Source organism: Mytilus galloprovincialis, chromosome 8, assembly GCF_965363235.1.
Source record: "Mytilus galloprovincialis chromosome 8, xbMytGall1.hap1.1, whole genome shotgun sequence".
NCBI lineage: Eukaryota > Metazoa > Mollusca > Bivalvia > Mytilida > Mytilidae > Mytilus > Mytilus galloprovincialis.
The window spans coordinates 91,035,138-91,057,292 of NC_134845.1; the positions used below are offsets into that span (position 1 = coordinate 91,035,138).

General features: G+C 32.0%; 1 protein-coding gene across 1 annotated transcript; it reads right to left on the reverse strand.

The window, feature by feature from the left end:
• Nucleotides 1-690: 690 nt before the first annotated feature.
• LOC143043824 (transient receptor potential cation channel subfamily M member 1-like) lies at nucleotides 691-6,733 on the reverse strand. Its single transcript, XM_076216002.1, has 6 exons — nucleotides 6,692-6,733; nucleotides 5,267-5,470; nucleotides 3,402-3,542; nucleotides 2,762-3,016; nucleotides 2,085-2,262; nucleotides 691-701 (listed from the first exon to the last, which is right to left on the reverse strand). Exons 1-6 carry the CDS (start codon nucleotides 6,731-6,733, stop codon nucleotides 691-693), a joined length of 831 nt encoding a protein of 276 aa, XP_076072117.1.
• Nucleotides 6,734-22,155: the final 15,422 nt, after the last annotated feature.

The following is a 22,155-nucleotide window of genomic DNA, read 5'->3' on the forward strand; positions in this document are numbered from 1 at the left end:
ATATATATTCCCTTTTGTATTTGATATAATTGAAATGTTTTTGTGATTGGTTGTTTGAGGATTAAGTTCTTTTGATTTGAGTTCTTTGGTCCATATAAACGAAAATGAGGTAAAGGTCAATGTCATGTTGAACAATTTGTGGTGGCTTGATTTCACTTTTTTTTTTTAAATCTTATAACAAATCGACAAAATATTGTTAACTAATTTTAAATTGCGACATGTCGTAACACTTAGATCTTAGTCGAAAGAGTTCATATACATTAAATAGATGATTGCTCGCCACCTTTAATTTCATAAGCTGTATAGTGATATAATTCATTAACCATATATTCCAAAGATCTTGGATATTTTCCATTGTGATCCTTAGGTAATGACCTAACATTGAGTTCAAGTTCATCGTTAAATTTGATGTTCTAGATTTTGACATCTGCTTTAACTTTATATTTATATATATATATAAGAATTTTTGCATTTGGTTCCGAGTCATATAACATTGAAAATAAACTCATCATTGATACCAGGATCATAATTCTATCTTAACGCCAGACGCGCGTTTCGTCTTAGTACTTACTTTATGTAAACGTATATTGAACTCGGTAGTTTTGGAATTAGTGAAAAGTTGTCTCTCTTATATAAAACCTAATTTGACAGAAACCATATATATTTTTTTTAAATCAGTGTTTTTATACTCTAGTTTGGCACTGAAAATAACATTTCAAACCAGGTTGTAATATTTTTCATATCAAAATGTATAGTTTCGATTGGAACGCTTTCAATATTTTTTTTACTTCCGCCTAATTTTTGCCCTACGCTGTTTGATTATTTCGCACGAATTAACAATGACTCTGGACTACATAAGATTGAAGGCCAAACAAATCATGGAGAAGCTGCATTTTTTTGGGGTTCTGTCAAATTCATTTATTATTTTACTACTATAGACAATATTTGGTATTTCGAACAATTCAAAGTAGATATTTAACATATGAATATGTTCATACCAACAATAAGCCATGTCAACACTAACGAGCATGAAAATTAGGTTGGTGATACGTTTGAAAAATATCAATCGTTAACTGTATACCACAATCTTGAATTGTAGAACTGTAGTTCTTAATGGGGGTAGTTTTGACACAGTTTGGCAATTATTGGATTGAACTTTTTATAATAGATGATTTATTACAATTTTCTGAATCATTTTACAAAATACCAAATATTTGCATTTGTTCGAATTTAATCTGTCCTCTTAGTCATTCAATTGAAGATAGATCACACAAAGTACTTTATTTTAAATAATTGATAGAAAAACAAAGAATCCTTTTCTGAGGTGTTTTGTTGATTAGCGTTGGTCATTTTATTTTATCTATTTGAGTATATTAATGAAGCATTTAGGAAGGATTATTCATTGGAAAATGAGACTCAATAAATGTGCCCACGGGAAAAAAAGTTATCGATACTTAAGGATGTTCTCTTGTTATGTTTTTGGATTTTTGTTAGACTTTCGGAATCCTCTGGCATTATCAATTTGAATGCCTTAACAAAATTTGCCCATTTTATTTTTTTATAAATCTGTTACAAGTATAATTAACAACCCATTCGTAAAAGTCTTATAAAATCTTTGCTTTTTTTTAATTGTTTTTAAGAACTATTGTCAATGACAAATCTTAGAAAAATTAAGAGAGAACACGTTCCCGCCAAAATTACCATGCCTATTATCTCGAAAACAAGCATATTGACCTATTGTCCTTAATTAATCCCCTAACGATATATGTTATATAAAACTTATTAATTTGAAACTGAGTAGTGAACTTCCTTAAAGCTGTTGTTATATTCATTTTCTTAGAGCTTGCTACACTTGTAAATGTTCGCATTTATTTGAAAATTGAAAATATTTGTGTTTTGAAAGTTCAGATATTCTTAGTCATGTAAGTTGTACCTCTGAATTTTTCGACTTGCTTTTTTTAAATGCACATTTTGAATACACAAAAAACTAAATGAAGAAGATACACGCAATTGTCTAGTCGACAAGGACGAGCTAAGTCTTAATGCTTAAAAGTAGTAACACGTATTAATATCATAGTGGATACCTTCAATCTGTTCCAAATTAAGCTCGCCGTAAACTTGCCAGTATGGTAAATAAACAACATCTTTTATTAGTTGCCAAGGTGATAAAGTCGAATTCGGAAACAAAATAGCTTGGTACATGATTCCAAAACTTATTAGAAACAGTGCATATAGAGCGATGAAAAAACCAAGGTCTCCAAGCTGTGGAAATAAAATGAGATTCATTGTGTGCTCGTCCGCTTTTACTGTTAGCAAAACTACTGATGTTAAACAATGCGAAAAGTTTTTATTATCTACTCCAACATATTAAGCTTTTATTGTACTCTTATTACAGTTATTACAGCGAAAATCTAAATCTAACATGACCAGTATTTGTTGTGGCCCGTTAAACTATGATTTCTGTGAATTGTTTTTAGACTTGTGTTGCCATGCCCGTCATATTTGTTAATGCCATATAGTATCTGCAGCTTTTTTTTTCTTTTTTTCTTTTCGACAGTTTACTTACATATGAGTTCAATTTTATTTTACTATGTCATAAAATACTAGTAGTGAAAAAAACGACATGTATGCACAAATACATAAGAAAAGTAGACAACAAAAAAAAAAGGTCTAAGCTATACGAATGTGAATAGAAATTAGGGAGGGTCTAGAAATGAGCAAGATATACTTCGATAACGTAGTCATTGAATTGTTTGCTTACCATTCTTCCTATCATTACGACTTTAGGTCCAATATACCTCTGGATGAAGAAGAAATGCATGCTCCGCAAAATAAACATCGATAACGTAATTGCATAAGACATTCTGGCAAAGTAAAACTGGTCCGAATTCAGCAAACAGCGTAGCACAACAGACAACAAGAACAGGAGATACATTATGATATCGAATATATTCCAGACATCGTTAGCCCAATACTTGAGATTTTTTGAAAATGACCCCTTGTTTGTTTGATATATCTGTAAATACATTTTTTGAAATTAAGTAAACGAAAAATCAATAAAAAAAGCAATGTTAAGTTTCAATTGTTTTATCTATCTTTAGAAAGTGGATATATCGTTTATCTGCATCTATAATATAGTTTTTTCAGCTGTAAATTGAACAAAGTTTTCTTATTCTGAAATGAAATACTATTTTTTTGCTAAGTTCAACTTCGTCATAAATTTCTAATAAAAACAAATATCTTGCACGAAATCAATCGGCTATCGTTTGTAAAACAAAAAATTAATAGATCGCATATGCACCAATAATTGCAATCATTAATTATTCAAAAAATTATAACGAATATGTATCTTGTTTACATGCATAATTACGTATATGTATAAGTAATTATATAAGACAAACCTGTCTAACTTCATCTATTGCTATTGACAAAGTCCACAACCAAGTTAAATATTCAAGTATAGATGGCGGATTCTCTGACAAAGGATACAAATCAGTCAAAACAAATATCGCAAAGATCACCACGAATGTCATGTATGTTATCTTCAAGAAAAATTATATATTGGTAATACAATTTGATATATCAACCCTTTCAATAAATCTCGTCTTAAATTGATATTATATTGTTAACAGTTGCAGCGCGCTTATGACTTCTACGGTGAGAGATTCCAGTACAAATTGTGATTACATGAGGAGTTTTGAGTGGCTAATTTCACCTACAGATTTAACTGACAAAACTTTCGTTGTGTTTTATCGAATAAAATGTTAGCTCTGTGTTAATCTGTTTAAAATTGCATGTAAAGTGGTCATTGTTTGAATACAAAAATGTGTTTTTTGTTATTTGTTTAACCTAATTGTTAAAATGTCTTTAACTGGCAGTTTAGGGAAAGCTGCATACTCTCTGCATTTTTAAGAAACCATGATTATATGTATTTGATTCGGTCACAATATTCATGCATTTTGTCAAATGTAATATAGATTGTCTTAATAAAAAATGTTGTTTGAAATACAATTGTTGTCTGAATAAATTCTTCTTACATTTTATATTACAGATGTATAATTTAATACTGCTTAGTATATAAATCATGGCTTATACTTTTGAAATATATACTATTACACACATTTGACAATTTGTTTTCAACAAATTAGATCAAACAGTAATGACATTTAGTTTTACGTGTAAATCTTCGTTTATAACTAACCTATTTCAAATCATGAACACGTAACACACATTTTTTTCATTTAAAAAGCATGGAAACATATAATAATGGTTGTTAGTTTTCGTTTATAACAAACCCAATTTATCGAATGAATATCAAAATATGATATTTTATATTAGTTCATCGATTAATTGATTTCTTGGTTGCTAGCTGTCCAATGTTGATATTCAGAAAAAATGTATCAACTATGGAACACAAACATGTGATAGCATAAAATACATTTACCACGTGTTATTGGCAAATCATAGGACAAATTTTAAGTGAACCATAAGTTATTTCAAAATTATTTTCTTGATCAAGAAACCTTTTTTAGTTTACATCTATAGGTTGGAAGAGTATACATATGGAATCGAATGAACAGCTTAACTTTTTATGCTTTTGTTTACATCCTATATGCTAGCTTGTGTTAGACAAACAGTTGATTATACGTCACATTGGATAACGCGTATGCTTTTTGGAAAAGGGAACCCATAAAACTGAACATCGAAATTTGTCTAACAATCCGATATAAGAACAATTGTGTTTGAAAATTGAATGCTTCTTTTTGTAACTTCCCACGGGCGTCAAAGCGTTGACCGTAGTACATTTTGTCTGAAGCACGGAATCGCGTTATTCTAAAAATGTGCACACGGTCAATACTGATAATTACATTTGTAGCTAGGATAATGAGAACACGAGTCTTTCAATTTTTTTATTTAATTTTCCTGTGCCCTTTGTTTTGGGACCTTGTGTTATCATGAATGGTACATGTTATTGTGTAACGAAGTTGATTAAGGAATAACGCGAAATTGTAGTTAGCCAATTAAAAAAAAAAACGTATTATAATGACACAATAAGTTTAATGTAATTGTTTACCCATAATTGAAAGTTTTTAAAATACACATAGGTTATTCATACATCATGAACAGCTGATCTTGAACATGCTTCTATCTTATCATTAGATAACAAAGTTTTAGCTTGATATAGATGTGTTGGAAGTCAGCTTGGTTGTAAACTTCATAGAATATTGTATACCAGAGGAAGGATACTAGTAATAGAAAAACCTACCATATAGACAAAAAATTTTGTAACTGGTGCATTGTAAAAGCGGTGTATTCTGTTGTGACCTTGGTCAGTATTTTGATTTTGATATGTGTCCTCTTCTCGATAATTATCTGGACTTATTCGCTGTGACGTTGTTTCTTTAGTTTTAAAAGTTATGAATCCTATTGCTTGAATTAACAGCATAGGAAGGAAAGCTACCATACCAACCTAAAATATAATATGTTGAGAAAAGACACCACCATAAACTTGTTAACTTTATTTTCATGATTTTCAAATCTTGAAAATTTTATGATAGAAAACTAAACTGAAAGTAAACTATACATACAGGTTATTCAATGCTGCCGTGGAGTTACATGTATATGATTCTAATTTGACAATGTACAGTATATTCAAACAAATCTTCCATTTCTTACTGTTATAGTCGTCTCTACTATTAAGTTTCCCTTTCAAATGTAATAATTTCCTTTAAAAAATGATCATAGTTAAATCAATGCAGAGTAATTTATGATAAAATTGAGAAAGGAAATGGTGAATATGTCAAAGCGACAACCACCCGACCATATAGCAAACAACAGCCGAAGGCAACCAATGGGTCTTCAATGTAGCGAGAATTCCCGCACCCGTAGGTGTCCTTCAGCTGGCCCCTAAAATATGCATAATAGTACAGTGATAATGGACGTCATACTAAACTCCGAATTATACACAAGAAACTAAAATTTAAAATCATACAAGACTAACAAAGGCCAGAGGCTCCTGACTTGGGACAGGCGCAAAATTGCGGCGGGGTTAAAACATAACATGCTTTTATCCTAAAAAATTAAGTGAAAACCGTGCAAGATATGAGCTTAAATCCACCTTTTGTCTTCGCTGTACTTCTTGTGAAGTATTTATGACTTTGTTTTCATTCTTTAAGCTTAAAAGTATAGTGTCTACACAAACATGTTAAACCATTTTAGCTATGTCACTATTCTTTCTTAGATTCTGTACCAACTGGGAAAAGTTCCACAAAGAAAAAAGGGAAACAATAAAGCGTAAAAAAAGACTCAAAGCAAAATTGCTTCAAAATTTGCTTTTGGATTTATATTCATAAGACATTTATACAAATTGTGTCACATGTTGTACAGATGCCTTATGATGTCAGAAAAAGACCAAAAAGGATTTTATCCACAGCAGTAAGCATACCCTACTCTACTGTGTCACTCGTCATGTTGCTCATATGTTTACAAATCCAGTGATACATGCTATTTAGTAGGTCACATTCGAATAAAGGGGACGGCTTTGTTGTAACAACACTTGGAATATATCAATTCTCATCTATGAAACGGATATTACATGACAGTGAACCGACCCGTGATGGCATCCACACCATTTACGAAGGGATAATCTCAAATTCTCTCCTTGTGTACTAGCTTTTCTTGAGCAGCATACCTGCATCAAACACATCATGGTAGGAACTTCAAGCCATAACATATTATATTTACTGGGAAACATATACTCCGTGTGCAGACACTGGTGGAATGTTGCTACATAGACATAGAAGTTTTGCAATTGAGACAGTGAAATCGTCTATTTTGGCGAAATGATTTTGTTAACAAAAGCCTCTCATCACAGTTTTCTAGTTGTTAGTCAATGTTGTTAGAAATTAGAAGACCACCATGCCATCAAATTTGAGAACAAGCAATACTAGAAATAGTTAAATCTATCTCATGGCATGGTCTTCTAATTTCTAATTATTTAGTGAGAAAAATCATTTGTTTAGCAGAAGTTAACCTTTATCTGCATGAAGTCAGCCTCAATCGCATAAAGGAACAAGTCCGCAGTAGAAGGAACAATATCTTAGATTCTATATAACAGCGACAAAAGATACAAGAGGAACACTCAAATTCATAAATCGAAAATAAACTGACAGCACCATGGTTCAAAATGAATTAGTCAATTTGACAAATAATACTATACCAGAAAGACTAAAGACTGAGCAATACAAACCCCATCAAAAACTGGGGTTGATCTCAGGTGCTCTGGAAGGGTAACAAGATCTTGCTCCACATGTGACACTCATCGTGTTGCATATGTTTTTACAAAACCAGGAAAAAGGTATAGTTCATATCAAAGATCTTTAAGTTTTATAAGTTAACATATCTGATTCACGCAACCTCAGAATGATGAAGTTTCACAACACATTTAACGTCAGGGTTTGATTGCTGATAAAATTGATGCAAATAATTGATAAAAAGGTTTCGCGTAGCATTAAAAGACCCAGTAATAAAACCTATTCTGCAAGGGCACTTGTATTTTGTGTTACCAATGCAGTGAAGGAAGATCCAGTTGTTCGTCTTTTGTTTGTTTGAATTTAAGTGTTTAGTCTTGGTTAAATGTAAGTGTCGTGGGGTTCACACAAACTACTCAGAGTCTGAAAAGACCAAATATTTTGCTTAACCTGGCCGAGTTAGGTCAAGGCGCATTTGTGAATGATTAGTACTGTCCAGATTATGTCAAGTATTGCCAAGTAAAATCTGTGCTTGACCCTACAAATTGAGCACAACATACATCTGTTTAGACTATGAGAAGTTTATGATGTACATGTATTTTGATTTTGCAAATAAATTGGCCATACCTTAAAAATAAAAAATAACACATTTTATTTAAAGTGATTTACAAACAAACAAAATGTGGTTTGAGGCCTTCCACGGGGACAACACTAAATGTGTATTGGCTGAAGGATATGGGTTGTGAAAAATTCAAGTCCTTTTAAAAAGAATTTGCATTATAAACCCATTCGGTGTTCTTATTCTGATTTGTATCAACGACGAAACAGCCTTGATCCATTTAGACAGAGTATCTACGTCTTTTTGTAGCGTATTATCCATTATCTAACACAATCTTTGACGAATCCATCAGTACAAAACGAATTCTGATGTGCGTTTTCAATAAATGGTCTGAGATCTACGATGGGCCTAGCATTTTAAAAGTACATTTCGAATAATATCGTGACCGATAGGATTTTTATACGAATTGGAACCTTAATGTCGTTAATACTGATATCCTTCTACACGTTTTTGTTATTGAATGTTTAAATTAGTATACGTTGATAGAGAAATATAACAGATTAGATACTCGAAGTTATACCTTTTGTTCCTTTGTCGATTTTGAACAATTACTTGACAGAAATAAAGGAGGAATATGAACCACTGCATATATGAAAAAATATATCGGCATTGACAATGAGTTCAACTTAGTAATCTCGTGTTAAAAAGGAAGAACCATGTTTTGTCCTTGAACAGACTAGCAGAACTTATTAATATTTGCGATCTTCAAATTGCAAATTCTCAATTCAAACTTGTGTCCTGAATTCATAACTAAAACGTTTTATCACGCTTATAATCGCTGTTTGCACCAATCGAAACTTTAAATAGCATTCGACATACCCTCCAGAATGGTGTATATTCTTCAATATCTCCATTCCATATACTGTTGAGCTTTGCTTGACAGGCTGTATGTGCCATAAACTTCTCCAGTTTTTGCGAAACAGCAATTTCCAAAGGTGTAGATTTATATCGGTCAACCTTTTTAACCAGTGTGGTAAGAGCATTTTCTCTATCTTTACTATACAATTCTGTCATAACATTGCAGGCTAGATTTTCAAAGTGTCTGAAATTGATTTTAAAAACGTGAAAAAAACCCAAACGGGAAAAATGAAATATAAAACATAATCAAAACAAATTAACAGCTTTCAAAAGAAAAAATGCAAGGGTCGACTATACTACTAATTTTAGTCTGACTAAGTGGTGGATCGAGTGAAAATTGATGTGAATATGTGTTTTTTTTGTCGTATATGAAATTACACTCTGTTCTAAGTCACTGCTTGGATATCCATACTGAGTAAAATAACGTATATGATTCTGATCTGTGGCAGTAGTAAGTCTGTTCTAATTATGTCGTTTAGAAACATTTTGAAAGAAGTAAACATGTTGGTGTAGGAGAAGGCCTAGGACGGGTAGTTGTTAATTAATTCATTAATGATTGAAATGTTTCATAATGAAAAGCAAAATCACAAAAATTCTAAACTCCGAGGAAAAATTCAAAACATTAAACCCCTAATCACTTCCAGTCTCATAAGTAGGTGCAATATAAAGTCAATGAATGAAGTGTGAAGATTTGAAGAAATGAAAACTAACACTATAATAATCATGAATTACGCAAGGGCAACTGTTTTTGTTCTCTTGTTCTATAAAAAACAAAGAAAATCTATGTTTTGTTCAAGTGAAACAAAATATACAAATGAACTTTCAATTGCAGCATCATTAAATTATAAATGTTATTCCAATTCTAGCAAATCAAACATAATTATGTTTTATGATATTTAAAAAAAACCCCAAGAAAACAGTACCATTATAATGTAGTTTTAATATCGTCTGTCATAAAAACGATTTTGGTTCTATAATCAGTCGTGATGAGATATAAACTGTCAACAAGCAGCCGAAGCCAAACAAAACACCAACATGTATAGTTATGACCTTAGATAGGAATTAAATATATATCGTACAGTGGTTTCATTTTAATAGTATTGTGTTTTACTGAAAGGCTTACCTTGAGTTTTCTTTTAATGATTGACTGAGGTGCATATGTTTAGAAAAGTGTGCCTTTACAGACAATTCTTTTAGCACTGCACTCGCAAATAAAGCAGAACCTGCAATTAATAAATACTTAATTAACACTTTCAAAATATTCGACCCGAAAACTGATCTTGACGTTTCAAATGGTTTAAATATAAATAAAGCGTCCATGTCAGTATCCTTTCTCAGATTGATAGGATTGATAGGGGTCTAAAAAAATGGAAAAGTACTTTATAACTGTTTGCGTTCGAAGTACTTTTCTGGTTTTACCCTCAACGTGTACTTTCAAAATCGAATATATCAAAGCCAAGGATGTATTAGAATTGAAACAGATTCATAAAGATAATTGTTTGTATATATTGTCAAATGCTATCAGAACTAGATTTTATCATTTTTATCAAAACATGAGACAGAAAATTGTTTAAACATATCTTTAGGTTAATTCCCCTTAACAAGATAGTATAACAACACGAGTTTATGCGCCCGCATACAGAGTATACATCTCCCTATTGATACATTGATTTAAGTTGCGTATTTCCTATCATGATTTCCTAGATAGAGTGTAGCTAGCAGGTTGTCACAGGGAAGCTTTCAAAAGAGTTAAAAATGGAAATGCATAGATAACCCCTTCATAAATCTTACGGTTGACCGTTATGGGATATCCGTTTCATAGATCATATTTGCTATGTTCTTATATTGTTACTACAATTCTGATCCCTTTTCACGAATATGACATACCGAATTAAACTTATTATCGAGTTTGTGCTTACCTAAGCAACACAACGGGTGCCATATGTGGAACAGGATCTGCTTACCCTGCCAGAGCAATATATAGCAGCCCCAGTTCTCGGTTCGTATTGATTGGTCTTTTATTTTCTATGTTTTATTTTGTGTACTTTAGCTGTCTGTACATCTACATGTACGTTTAGCAACACTCCATTAACGGATAAACGTGCAAACTGTTATGGCATACGTCGAAATTGATGCAAGACATACACCCATTAGTAAATGGTAAAAAAAAAAAATTCTGAAGTGTAACAACATTCAATTTATACTCGTTGTCTGACTAATTATGTCTCAATAATGAAGGGTGTCACATTCGGAGCAGGATCTGCTAACCCTGCCGGGGCATCTGAGATCACTGCAATTGTTTTGTTGAGTTCGTGTTGCTCAATATTCATTTTCCTCTTTGTGTGCTTTGTGTAATTTTGTTAGTCTATTTGTCTTATCTTTTGTAGCCATGGCGTTGTCAGTTCATTTTTATTCATCCGTTAAAAAAACTAAACTAGTCAAAGCTATCTTGTCAATGTTGTATTTATATCTTTATAAAAATTGAAAAAAATCAAACTTACCAAATGATTCATCGTTTAGGTCAACTCATTTATAGTTGATAACAATTAGAAAAAAATGCACATGTAGTTGTAATTCTATTATGGATCTCGATACACATGTTTGAGTGTTTTTCTTGTCGTATAAGACAACGATGGGTTAAACAATTGCTGATATGTAGGACTGAATATGTGGACATTTCTAACCCCTAAAGCTATCAAAACACCCCAATAACCTTGAAATCTGTGATATTGTATATTTATTTCGTCCGCAAAGCATGGTTGATATTGAGTTCCTAAATTACATTCAATAAAATACATAAGCAAAGGTTAAAGTCTGTAAATGATCTAATTGTATGTCCTTTATTAATGAGTAAAACCTCTTACACGTAAGGTCGGTTTCTTGTTCCCAGAAAATCATAGCCATTTCTCTCCAATTTACCAGAACAGCCCAAATAAAAAGGTGATGGAAAGGTTTGTCTTTATGGATAAACTCTAGCTCTTCTCCACCTGATAAAAAGAATATTTGCTTTGTAAATATCCATTTAAAGGTTAGACATAAACCACTTATCAACACAATGCTAAAATTGACAGAAAATTTGATATATTGTTGGTATCTGTTAAATGAGGATAATCATGTAATAATGAATCATAAATCTATATCCGATCAAGGATGTTATCTTTTATGAGACCATATTGAGTTTGAAACATCCTAATACATAATTGCACAAATAACAGCAATAAGATACTGCTTTTGTTGCATAACGGAGCAAGGAATATATTTGTAAATAACTACATGCAGTTTGTTTTTTACTAATATATTGACGATCTTAGTAAACCCCTGTTAATTCCGTTTTATTAATTATTTCAACAACACATACATTTCTCATACATGCCAACCATATTTTATGAAAATGTCCACACATTTAATTTATAAAAAGTTTACAGCAAAATTATTGACTTATGAATCATAATGGAATTCAACTTGTTAAAAGCTACAAAATTTAAAAAAAAGTGTCAAATTAGTAAATTAAATTTCAATGCCGTTTTTGTCATGATGAAACATTCTCATGATATTACATTAAATCATTTTGCTGTAGTTGCGTCCAAGAAGAACACATTTGACTTCTTTTGGACAATGTTGGAGTTCACGATACATCTATTTCTCTAATAGTTGTAGCTTATTATACATTTAAATTACTGAAGAATAATTTCTCATCTGACACTGAACTTAGTACCTCTTTCGAAATATCAAAAGAGAAACTACTTACCTTTAATGTTTTTGAACTCGTACAGCTTAAATTCTGGATTTTGAAACAAATCTATGATGAAGTTGTTGACAGCTAAGAGTACTCTGTTGTTCTTTTTTTCCTTCTTTATCTTCAACTGCAATGTTTTATTTAAGAAAAGTCATAATGAAAGCAAAACTCCTTTTACAATTCGAGATCATTTTGACATTCTAGAATCACTATAAAGAAAATGATTAGTCACAATAATGTACAGTGTCTACAAACCATCAAGTCAATGCAACGTAATGGACTAAATCAGACAGGTGTCAATTCTTAAAAATGAAGTCCTGCACATAGACAGAGAAAAGAGCAAATTATATTATAATGATACGATCACCAAGTGAAATAGACCATTTTTATATTTATTGTCAACTGTATTGCGATTTTCAATATATTGGTATTATGACTTGCTTTCTAGTGGCATTTAATTTAGATCAGGTACCTTTTTATAGTTATTTTTCATATAATGAAAATCTATTTAGGTAATATCTAGACTCACGCAGAAAATTGTCAAATGCAGGATAAATTAGCTATTTTGTTTATTTTAGTCATAAACCTCATATTCTGCGTGTTTGTATCTAGCAAATCTCATGTACTCATTTTGATTTTCACAATAACGAAAACATCTTTTGTATAAGAGGAGAATCACACAATGTGAGCGGGCTTATACACACACAATACCTAATAATCAATCACATTTAAGAGATATACAAAACAAAACTAAAAATGCTAAATATCCTACCTTGTCCCTTTTCATTTTCAATTCCCACTGTAATTTACCTGTCTAAAATTCATACAAATATAAAATCAATTTAAGACAGATCATAACAAACACTACAAAATATCAAACCAGACGTGGCAGGAAACTTATACATTCCCTAAACCAAAAAATAAATAAATGAAAAGACGGTAAGTACAAATCGGAGGTCATCGTCGTTACCCGTTACTGTCAGCTTGATCAAACCCAATGAAAACTGTAATCATTCCCATAGGAACTAGTTGTGACCCTGTTGTTGCCGAAATGTTTTTTTATTCTTATGAGGCTGACTTCATACAAGAACCTCTTGAGAAGAAAGAAACGAAGTTAGCAATATCCTTTAACTTAACTTTCCGCTATCCATATGATGTTTCTCACTAAATAATAAAAAAAATGGTGACTATTTTGAACGCATCTATCCCCTCGCACTAGAGGTAAAGAATACAACAGTTACAATTAATTCCACCTCATATCTTGACTAACATCTATAAATTGACAATGATGATCGGTTGGAAACAAACTGTACGACAAAAGAGGAGAATTCACATTCCCAAATGTGAGCTTTCTATTTCTAGGTAGTCACATTCCAGCAGCGCTTGTATACAGAGTACAGATCTTTGAAGTGATACGACATTTCCGGACTTGTTTTTCCTATTATGAGTTCTTTGAAGTTTGCTGCTCACAAGGAAGCTATCAAACTAAGAGTTACGATTGGTGAAGTTGAAATGATACCTTCGTTTATTTTACGGACGCCATCATGAGTTAATTGACCGATATGGAATATCCGTTTCACAGGTGATATCGGATATGTTCCTTATTTCGTAGCAACAATTACCGATTCTCGAATATTCTCTACCGAATTAGACTATTTACTGGGTTTGTAATATTATGGGCAATATAACATGTTCTGCATGTTGAGCAGGATTGTTTTACCCTTCCGAAGTACCTCCAAGTGTTTTGTGGGTTCGTGTTGCTTAGTCTTTAGTTTTCTATGTCGTGTCTTGTGTAATATTACTGGCTGTTTGTCTTTTTTTTTTCTTTTTAGCCATGGCTTCAGTTTGTTTTCGATTTATGAGTTTCTTTACTTTATTCATCTCTTTTTTAACGTATGTAGGAAAGCGTGCAAAATATGAAACTGTTAAGTATCTCTCATATTCGTATCTTTGGCTTTTCAAATACAGCTTATTGGTTCATAAAAGGTTTGTGTGATTAAACTGCACTATATCCTTTTACACATGCTTATCAAGTGATAAACCTATTAGAAACTGTAAACGAATCAACACAGCCTAATACACTTGTACAAACACAACTCATAATATGACAACATTGATAACCACTTACCAAATTGCTCTCCAAGTGTTGTTCATGATGTGTATTCAAATGCTAAAAGAATAAAAAAAAAAAGATAATAAAAAAAAGATCTTTACCTGGACCATATTGACAAAACTTACTCAAACAAACAGAAACTGTCTTTTACCAATTCTCGACCTGTACTCAACCTGTACAGAACATAGTATAATCATTGTCTAATATATCGTTTTATTAAACAATAAACAATAAACAACATTTGTACATTTATTCTTTTTACACCTTTTGGTTTATTTTTTGGCCAAGGGAAAACAATCCTGTTAAAAAATATAAATACTAGTAGAACAAATAATTAAAAGTAAAATAACAATAACACCGAACTCGAAGGAAAATTTAGAACAGCAATCCCTTATCAAATGGCAAAATCAAAAGTTCGAATACACCGAACAATTGTCACATTCCTAACTAGATAAAAGCATTTCATCATGTATAACATATTTGAATAAACCTGGTTTAATACCTAGCTTAACTTCTCACTTGATTGGCAGTTGACTAAAATTTCCAACATATTGACAGCAGTGAGTGCTCAAAACAAACACGCTAAATACATAAAACAGTCAAAAATTTGGGTAAAGCAGTGAACATTGCACATGTGGCATACTGATCTTACACATTATAAAAAAAACCAAACACACCAAAAGGACAAATTCCAAAATGGACTAAAAAGGATATGTTTATAATATGCTAAGAGAAATAAAAAAAAAATAAAAACAACAGTATAACATGAAAAAAGATGATACACAAAATTAGTACTTACAATTTATAGTTTGAAACCATCATGTAATAGGAGAGATGTGTGATGTTGATACGAAATATCTATCAACGAGGCGGTTTTTTTTTGCCTAACCCTGGTTCATCAAATCAGACCCTGGCGAGTGATAGATTATGAATAAGTCGAAGATAGATAAACCTGACTGACAGCTTCAACAAGTTCAATTATGGATAAGATTTGGATTGAGTATGATTAACAATCTTCAACATGTTTCAAACTGAACTACAAGTTAAGACTGTTTTGTTTGTGCTTCACATAAATTCGCAATAGTGAAGTAAACAATCAATAAAGTCAAACTTCCACTTACCAAATCGGTCTCTAAGTCTTGTTCATTATGTTTATCCAAATGCTAAAAGAGTAAAAATAGATATTGCCGACACGTCTTTCTAATCAGTAATACGCAGGTTTTATTAACTATGACGTCGTTGAATGCATCAATGAATGGAGGAAATATGTATGGAAGATATGAGATGCAATTGTATTTAAACCTTTTGCCGATGTCAAAATATGTAATTAATTTAAGTCAAGGTTAACATGGATAACAAATTGCAACATTTTAAATAAACTGCTTAATAATTTGTAAGAATCGAAATAATACCACGTATCCTAATGAATCGACAGCATATGCCTACAGAGTTACACACTTGTTCTCTTTGTATAAAAAGAAAATTATTAATGTACTTTTTATTTCTAAATCTTCTCACTAAAAAAGAACCGTGTCGTTTATATAGACATACTTGTAGACTTTCTGAGTATATGCTAAGTCAAAGAAAATCATTGTACCATTGTCAAAGGTGTTTATATATCTTTCAAAATAATTGAGAGTTTACCTGTTCAATAAGCTGAATTGCTGAACACTCTTTGATTCCAATGCTCTGAAATTGATATTATTATAAACATATCAAGTTATGGAGGTAGCACTGACAAAGGTATATGGCTTATAAAGTTTAACACTTTAATCACTTTCTTTTATTTTTAACTTAGGTATGCAGTGTAGCAACATTTCCAAAACGTTATGGTCCATACTAAATAAATTTAAAACAAATGTGATTATCAAATACGACTATTACAACAGCATTAAAAGTTTAATGAAGTAAAAGTTAATAATGTTGTTTCTACGTTAAATACGAGAGACAAACAATCATTCTACTTACAAGCATAAATACATTTGGTAAGTTGTCGATTACAAATGAGCTCATGCTTTCTATTTTCTGCATTACCAGAATAACCAAGTCCGTTTTGTCGGCTAAAAGCGACGACTCCAAGAGTTCTGAAACACTGTCTTTTTCGTATTCCTGTTTTTGAAAATATATTTTTTTTTTATTATTTTGAAAAGCCTTCCAATGTTTGTTTTTTTGGCTCTAGTCTTATTTTTGTTCAGAGCGATATAAATATTAGTATTGTAAACTTTGATATTATGTTTGTTCTCTTGTAAACTGTGTAATACCTTAGCCGTATTTAGCAAAAGTTCATGGAATTGTTGGATCTCAATGCTCTACAGCTTTGTACTTGTTTGGCTTAATAACTATTTTGATCTGCGCGTCACTGATGAGTCTTATGTAGACGAAACGCGCGTCTGGCGTATTTAATTATAATCCTAGTACCTTTGATAAATATTTACGTCAAAAAGGACTGTTTACACGATTTGAAATATTTGTTTCTAGAACACAAATATAGGCAACAGTAGTGGGGTTCAAAAGTCATAAATAGATTCTGAGAAAACAAAACCGGTTACAAACTTAAACTAAGGCAAGCACATCCAAGTGAAAAACAAAGGCACAGCAAGAAGTTCAACAAAAACTAACGCCACCATTTATAGAAACAAAATAATTGATATCATACAATTGCAGTAATTCAGGATACATTTATGGCCCCAATTTCCATGTAATAACAGGAGACCTTAACGTCGTTCGCGACCGAGAGTTAAAATCATTACTCAGTAAAGGATTGAGCGCAAGAGAACCTATAATATATATCGTCCTCCGTCAATTATTAATTGGAATGAGTGTCGTTTAATCATTCACGACTTACTCCGTACTTACTGTTTGAAATGGATAAAACAAGAAAAAGCTGACTAGAAATCTTTGGACTTTTTTTCAATAAAGTAATGAACATACGTATGAAACATTTTAAAGAACGTTCTTTCTCTTAACAACGGCCATAAAAACCTTATTTCTGGTAATAAATACAAACTAAAAGAACAAGCCAAGGAATTCTTTCTTGTTTCGGTTGATAATAAAATTGAGAATGGAAATGGGGAATGTGCCAAAGAGACAACAACCCGACCATAGAAAAAAACAACAGCAGAAGGTCACCAACAGGTCTTAAATGTAGCGAAAAATTCCCGCACCCGGAGGCGTCCTTCAGCTGGCCCGTAAACAAAAAGCTGCTGCTTAGGAAATCAGTATTATTTGACGTACATTTTTTATCAAGGTTCTGCAAAAAAGAAATCACGAATTCAACTACATTCCAAATGATTTCATTTTCGGAAAACGACATCTGTAACAATCATAAACTTTTAGCGACTTCTTAACTAGCAGAAAATAAACTCATCATAGATACCAGGACTAAATTTAGTACATATGCCAGACCAGCGTTTCGTCTACAGAAGAGTAATCAGTGATGCTCGAATAAAAAAAAGGGTTAACAAAAGGCCAAATACAGTACGACGATGAAGAGCATTGAGGACAAAAATCTTAAAAGTTTTGCCAAATACAGCTAAGGTAATCTATGCCTGAGGTAGAAAAGCCTTAGTATTTCAAAAAATTAAAAATTTTGTAAACAGTAAATTTAAAAATATAACCATATCAATGACTATTCATATCAGCACAATGAGGATTAACTGTTTCCGGACCTGTTTTTGTATTGCTATGAGTTACAATTGATGACAAAAACCATCAAAGACCCATCGAAACAACATTTGATACAACAATTAAACAATACGTTTAGATATTTGAATGATATATTGGCTCTCAATAATGACGACTTCTGTATGAATACTTAAGAAATGTTTCCTGTTGAACTTACTTTAAAATAGAGTTAAGACTAACAATGACCACTGCCCTTTCCTCGATCTATATCATAAACAGGATGCTAAATACAAGAATTTATGATAAAAGAAATGATTTTTCATTTTCTATCGTTAATTATTTGTTTTTAGATGTTGATGTTCCTTTGTTACCATCTTATGGTGTTTATATATCTCAACTTGTACGATTCGCTCGTGTATGTAAGAACGTTTTATATTTTAGCGAGAAAAAAATTATGTATTACTGAAAATTATAACACCCGGGTTTTCGTTGTCACAAACTAGTCAAAACATTTACTAAATTTTACCATCGGTACAAGAACATCATTCGTAAATATAACTCAACATGTAAACATCTTATACGTTCAGGTATTTCACGTCCATTTTATCATACAAATATATTTTACAAAGCACAATCATTTCTGTATTCACCCCAAAAGCTAACAAAAAATAAAAAAAAAACATACTTATTAAGAATGGATATAGTTACGATACTGTTGTCAGGTCATTAAAGATTTCATATTTTGGATTTAATATTGATTCACGTATATGGTCTTTGCACCGGAATTAAACTCATTTACTCTAAAACCAGTTGTTGTCATGACACGGTTTATGTTCTTATCATATATTTAATGATGGTATAATACTAAACCCCTAACGCTTGATGCTTAATGCTTGAAATTCATATGATGAAGCCATAATCTTTCAACTGAGTTTAATCATGCGTATTGTTTTTTTCTACATTGGCTAGAGGTATAGAGGGAGGGTTGAGATCCCCAAAAACATGTTTAACCCCACCGCATTTTGTGCCTGTCCTACGTCACAAGCCTCTGGCCTTTGTGGGTATTGTATGATTTCTAATTTGAGTTTCTTGTGTATAATTCGGAATTTAGTTTGACGTCCATTATCACTGAACTACATGTAGTAACATATTTGTTTAGGAGCCAGCTGAAGGACTTCTCCGGGTGCGATAGTTTATCTCTGCATTTAAGACTCATTGGTGGCCCTGGCTGTTGTCTGCTCTATGGTCGAGTTTTTGTCTCTTTGGCATATTCACCATTTCCATTCTCAATGTTAGTGTTCAAACAAAACTAATATTGGGTTTCGAAATTGTATATCTTATATTCAATTTAAATTGACTTTCCATAATAGATTGATTATAACGACCATAAACTTTATACAAATTAACCATTTCATTATGAATGAAACAACATAACTCGGAAACACACATTCTGAAATAAAGAAAAATCGAAAGGGACCACATGTCAATTGGTATGAACCATTCATCAAAGATTTATGCAAATTGGTAAAATTGTGTTTGGGTAATTGTCTGAAAACTGAAAAATCACCGTTTTTGAGTGTATAAAACCACAAAACATAACTTAAAAAGTAAGATACAAAATTAGGAGAAAATAGAAAGGGAGCATACGTTTAATCTAGATATAAACAATTCACAAAAGTTTCATTGGCATTTGTTAAAGCGGTTTTCGGTTATTGTCCGGTTATTGTTGACGACCGAAGGACGGACAAACGGAACGATTGACATCGGTTTATCGTTATACGTCCCGTAAACGGGAGTATAAAAGTAATAAAAGCAAACTAAACTAAAACCAAAAAAAAAAAAAAACAAACATTCACTTATACAAAATTATCGTATTGATCAAGAAGATATATTTCGTATCAAACTCACATCAACGAATTCTTGTAGTATCCTCCGTAAGTCTCCTTCATATTCTATAAAAGACTCATCCTTCATAGTGTTAATCAGCTTTGTGAAAGATTTTGAAACATTTGTAAAGTATGTAGCTTTGTTTATGATCTTGAAATAGTTGGGCCAGTCTTTGTCCTTGAAGTGATCCGACCTGTATATTTCCACAAACTATAAGAAGAAATGTGTTTTGGCTTGCATTGCTTTTTTAGAGCTTCATAATTCTTATACATAGTATCAGCACAAATTTTGACTCCATTTTTTTTACCAGTAATCTGAATAATTCGACTATTTTTCTTAAAATTTGACTTATATCAATTAAAACTAATCTAGAGGCAGCACAGATGTGATATGATTACTAAACATCTTTTAAAAACCATATGGTGGATTTAACTTTATCTACATCTCTTACCTCTTCAATTCAATAACATCACAATATTTGACATTTGTAACTGTATACAAGTATTCCCCTTCTTCCAAACTTTAGTACTTAAATACGAATAGTTTAGCTTTGTTTCATAAAATAATAACTGACAGAGATAAAAGAAGCTGTGGTATGAGTGGAAATAGGACAACTCTATATCCAAGTCATAATTTATAAAAATAAACCATAATAGGTCAAGGTACGGTCTTTACCACGGAGCTTTGACTAACACCAAACAGCAAACTATAAAGAGCCCCAAAAAAATACAAGTATGTATGTACTTCGAGATTCCGCTAGTATAGACGCACCACTTGATTGAGTGCAAGGGTACAGTGGATCCATGTACACTCCCTAAGGATTAATGGAGATGTGTCCTTTACAGTATTTACCCATCACCAGAACATCCCCACCCCAACACCGTCCAAGGGAGCGCGTAGGACACCGGGAAGTCTGTTATTATGGTGGAGGAAGTCGAAGTACTCGGAGAGAACCACCGGGCTTCTCGGCGGGAACAGAAAACCCGAAGAGATTTCAGAAGATTGATCCCCCGGTCAAGCTGGTTACAACTGTGACCTACCGAGGCCGCCGAAGTATCCAAACTAGTTTAGACTCTGGTCTGGATACCAGGAATGCTAGTAGGAGGGTGAAAATCACCCTAATGTTGTACTGAAAATTCGACGTCCCGAGTAAGAATCGAACTCAGGACCTTCAGCACTGAAACCATCATTCTGTTTTCTCTTGATAAAATGTTATTGCACATATATATTTATCATCTAGTACATCAATTTACATCTTCAATATCAAAAACATCAAGTCCTTATACTATCAGGCATCTCAGTCTTATCTCATATGTAGCTCACTCATTCAACTTATTTACAAAACCTACACAGAATACAAAATAAAAGATACAACCAGTCTTAACCACTAGACCACGATCCAACTAGTGTAAAACCATTGGAAAACCCAATGGTCTAATCTATACTAGCATAAAAAACGAGAAACGAGAAAATATGGGATGTATTTCAACAGTATTGTACTGCTGTGAAATGTGAAACAGTTTAAGAAAACAACGACGATTAGCTTTAACAACACTTCACCATTTTCAATCTGTATCTGTATCAATATAAATTCTCCAAAGGAGTTGAATATGTAATCCTCCACCACACAATGTTATAATACACAATGAATGTCTAATCCAATTATGAATACACAGTAATATATCGGTAAAAAGTGACTTCTGTAATGCCACCGTTATGTAAATATTATATTGAATTTGACAATAAAAAGATAAAATTTATTTTTAATTTTGATCTGTATGCACCCATATATAATAACCAAAATTTATTAAGGTTTATTTAACTGTCTATTTGATTTGATTACAACTGAATGATACCTGTGGAGATTCCCATCCTGATCATCAGCATAATGTCACATGTTACTTAATATACACTCCTCACGAAAGATTGTTTTTTTCTCCTCACATTGTTGTTGTTTAGTTAGAAGATCATATCGCTTTATATGCAGATTGTTAATAAGCTGTCTACACACTCTTTCTAGTTGTCCAGCAATATTTTGAACAATTTCATTGTTACATTTATTCACAGT

Bases quoted from the DNA above. Each gene is read 5' to 3' on its own strand.
- LOC143043824 (XM_076216002.1), bottom strand. From the start codon at position 6,733: ATGTTATGGCTTGAAGTTCCTACCATGATGTGTTTGATGCAG. The intron at 5,471-6,691 runs GTATGCTGCTCA...ATTATATTTTAG, and splicing joins CCATGATGTGTTTGATGCAG to GTTGGTATGGTAGCTTTCCT. The intron at 2,263-2,761 runs GTAAGCAAACAA...TTATTTCCACAG, and splicing joins TCGTAATGATAGGAAGAATG to CTTGGAGACCTTGGTTTTTT.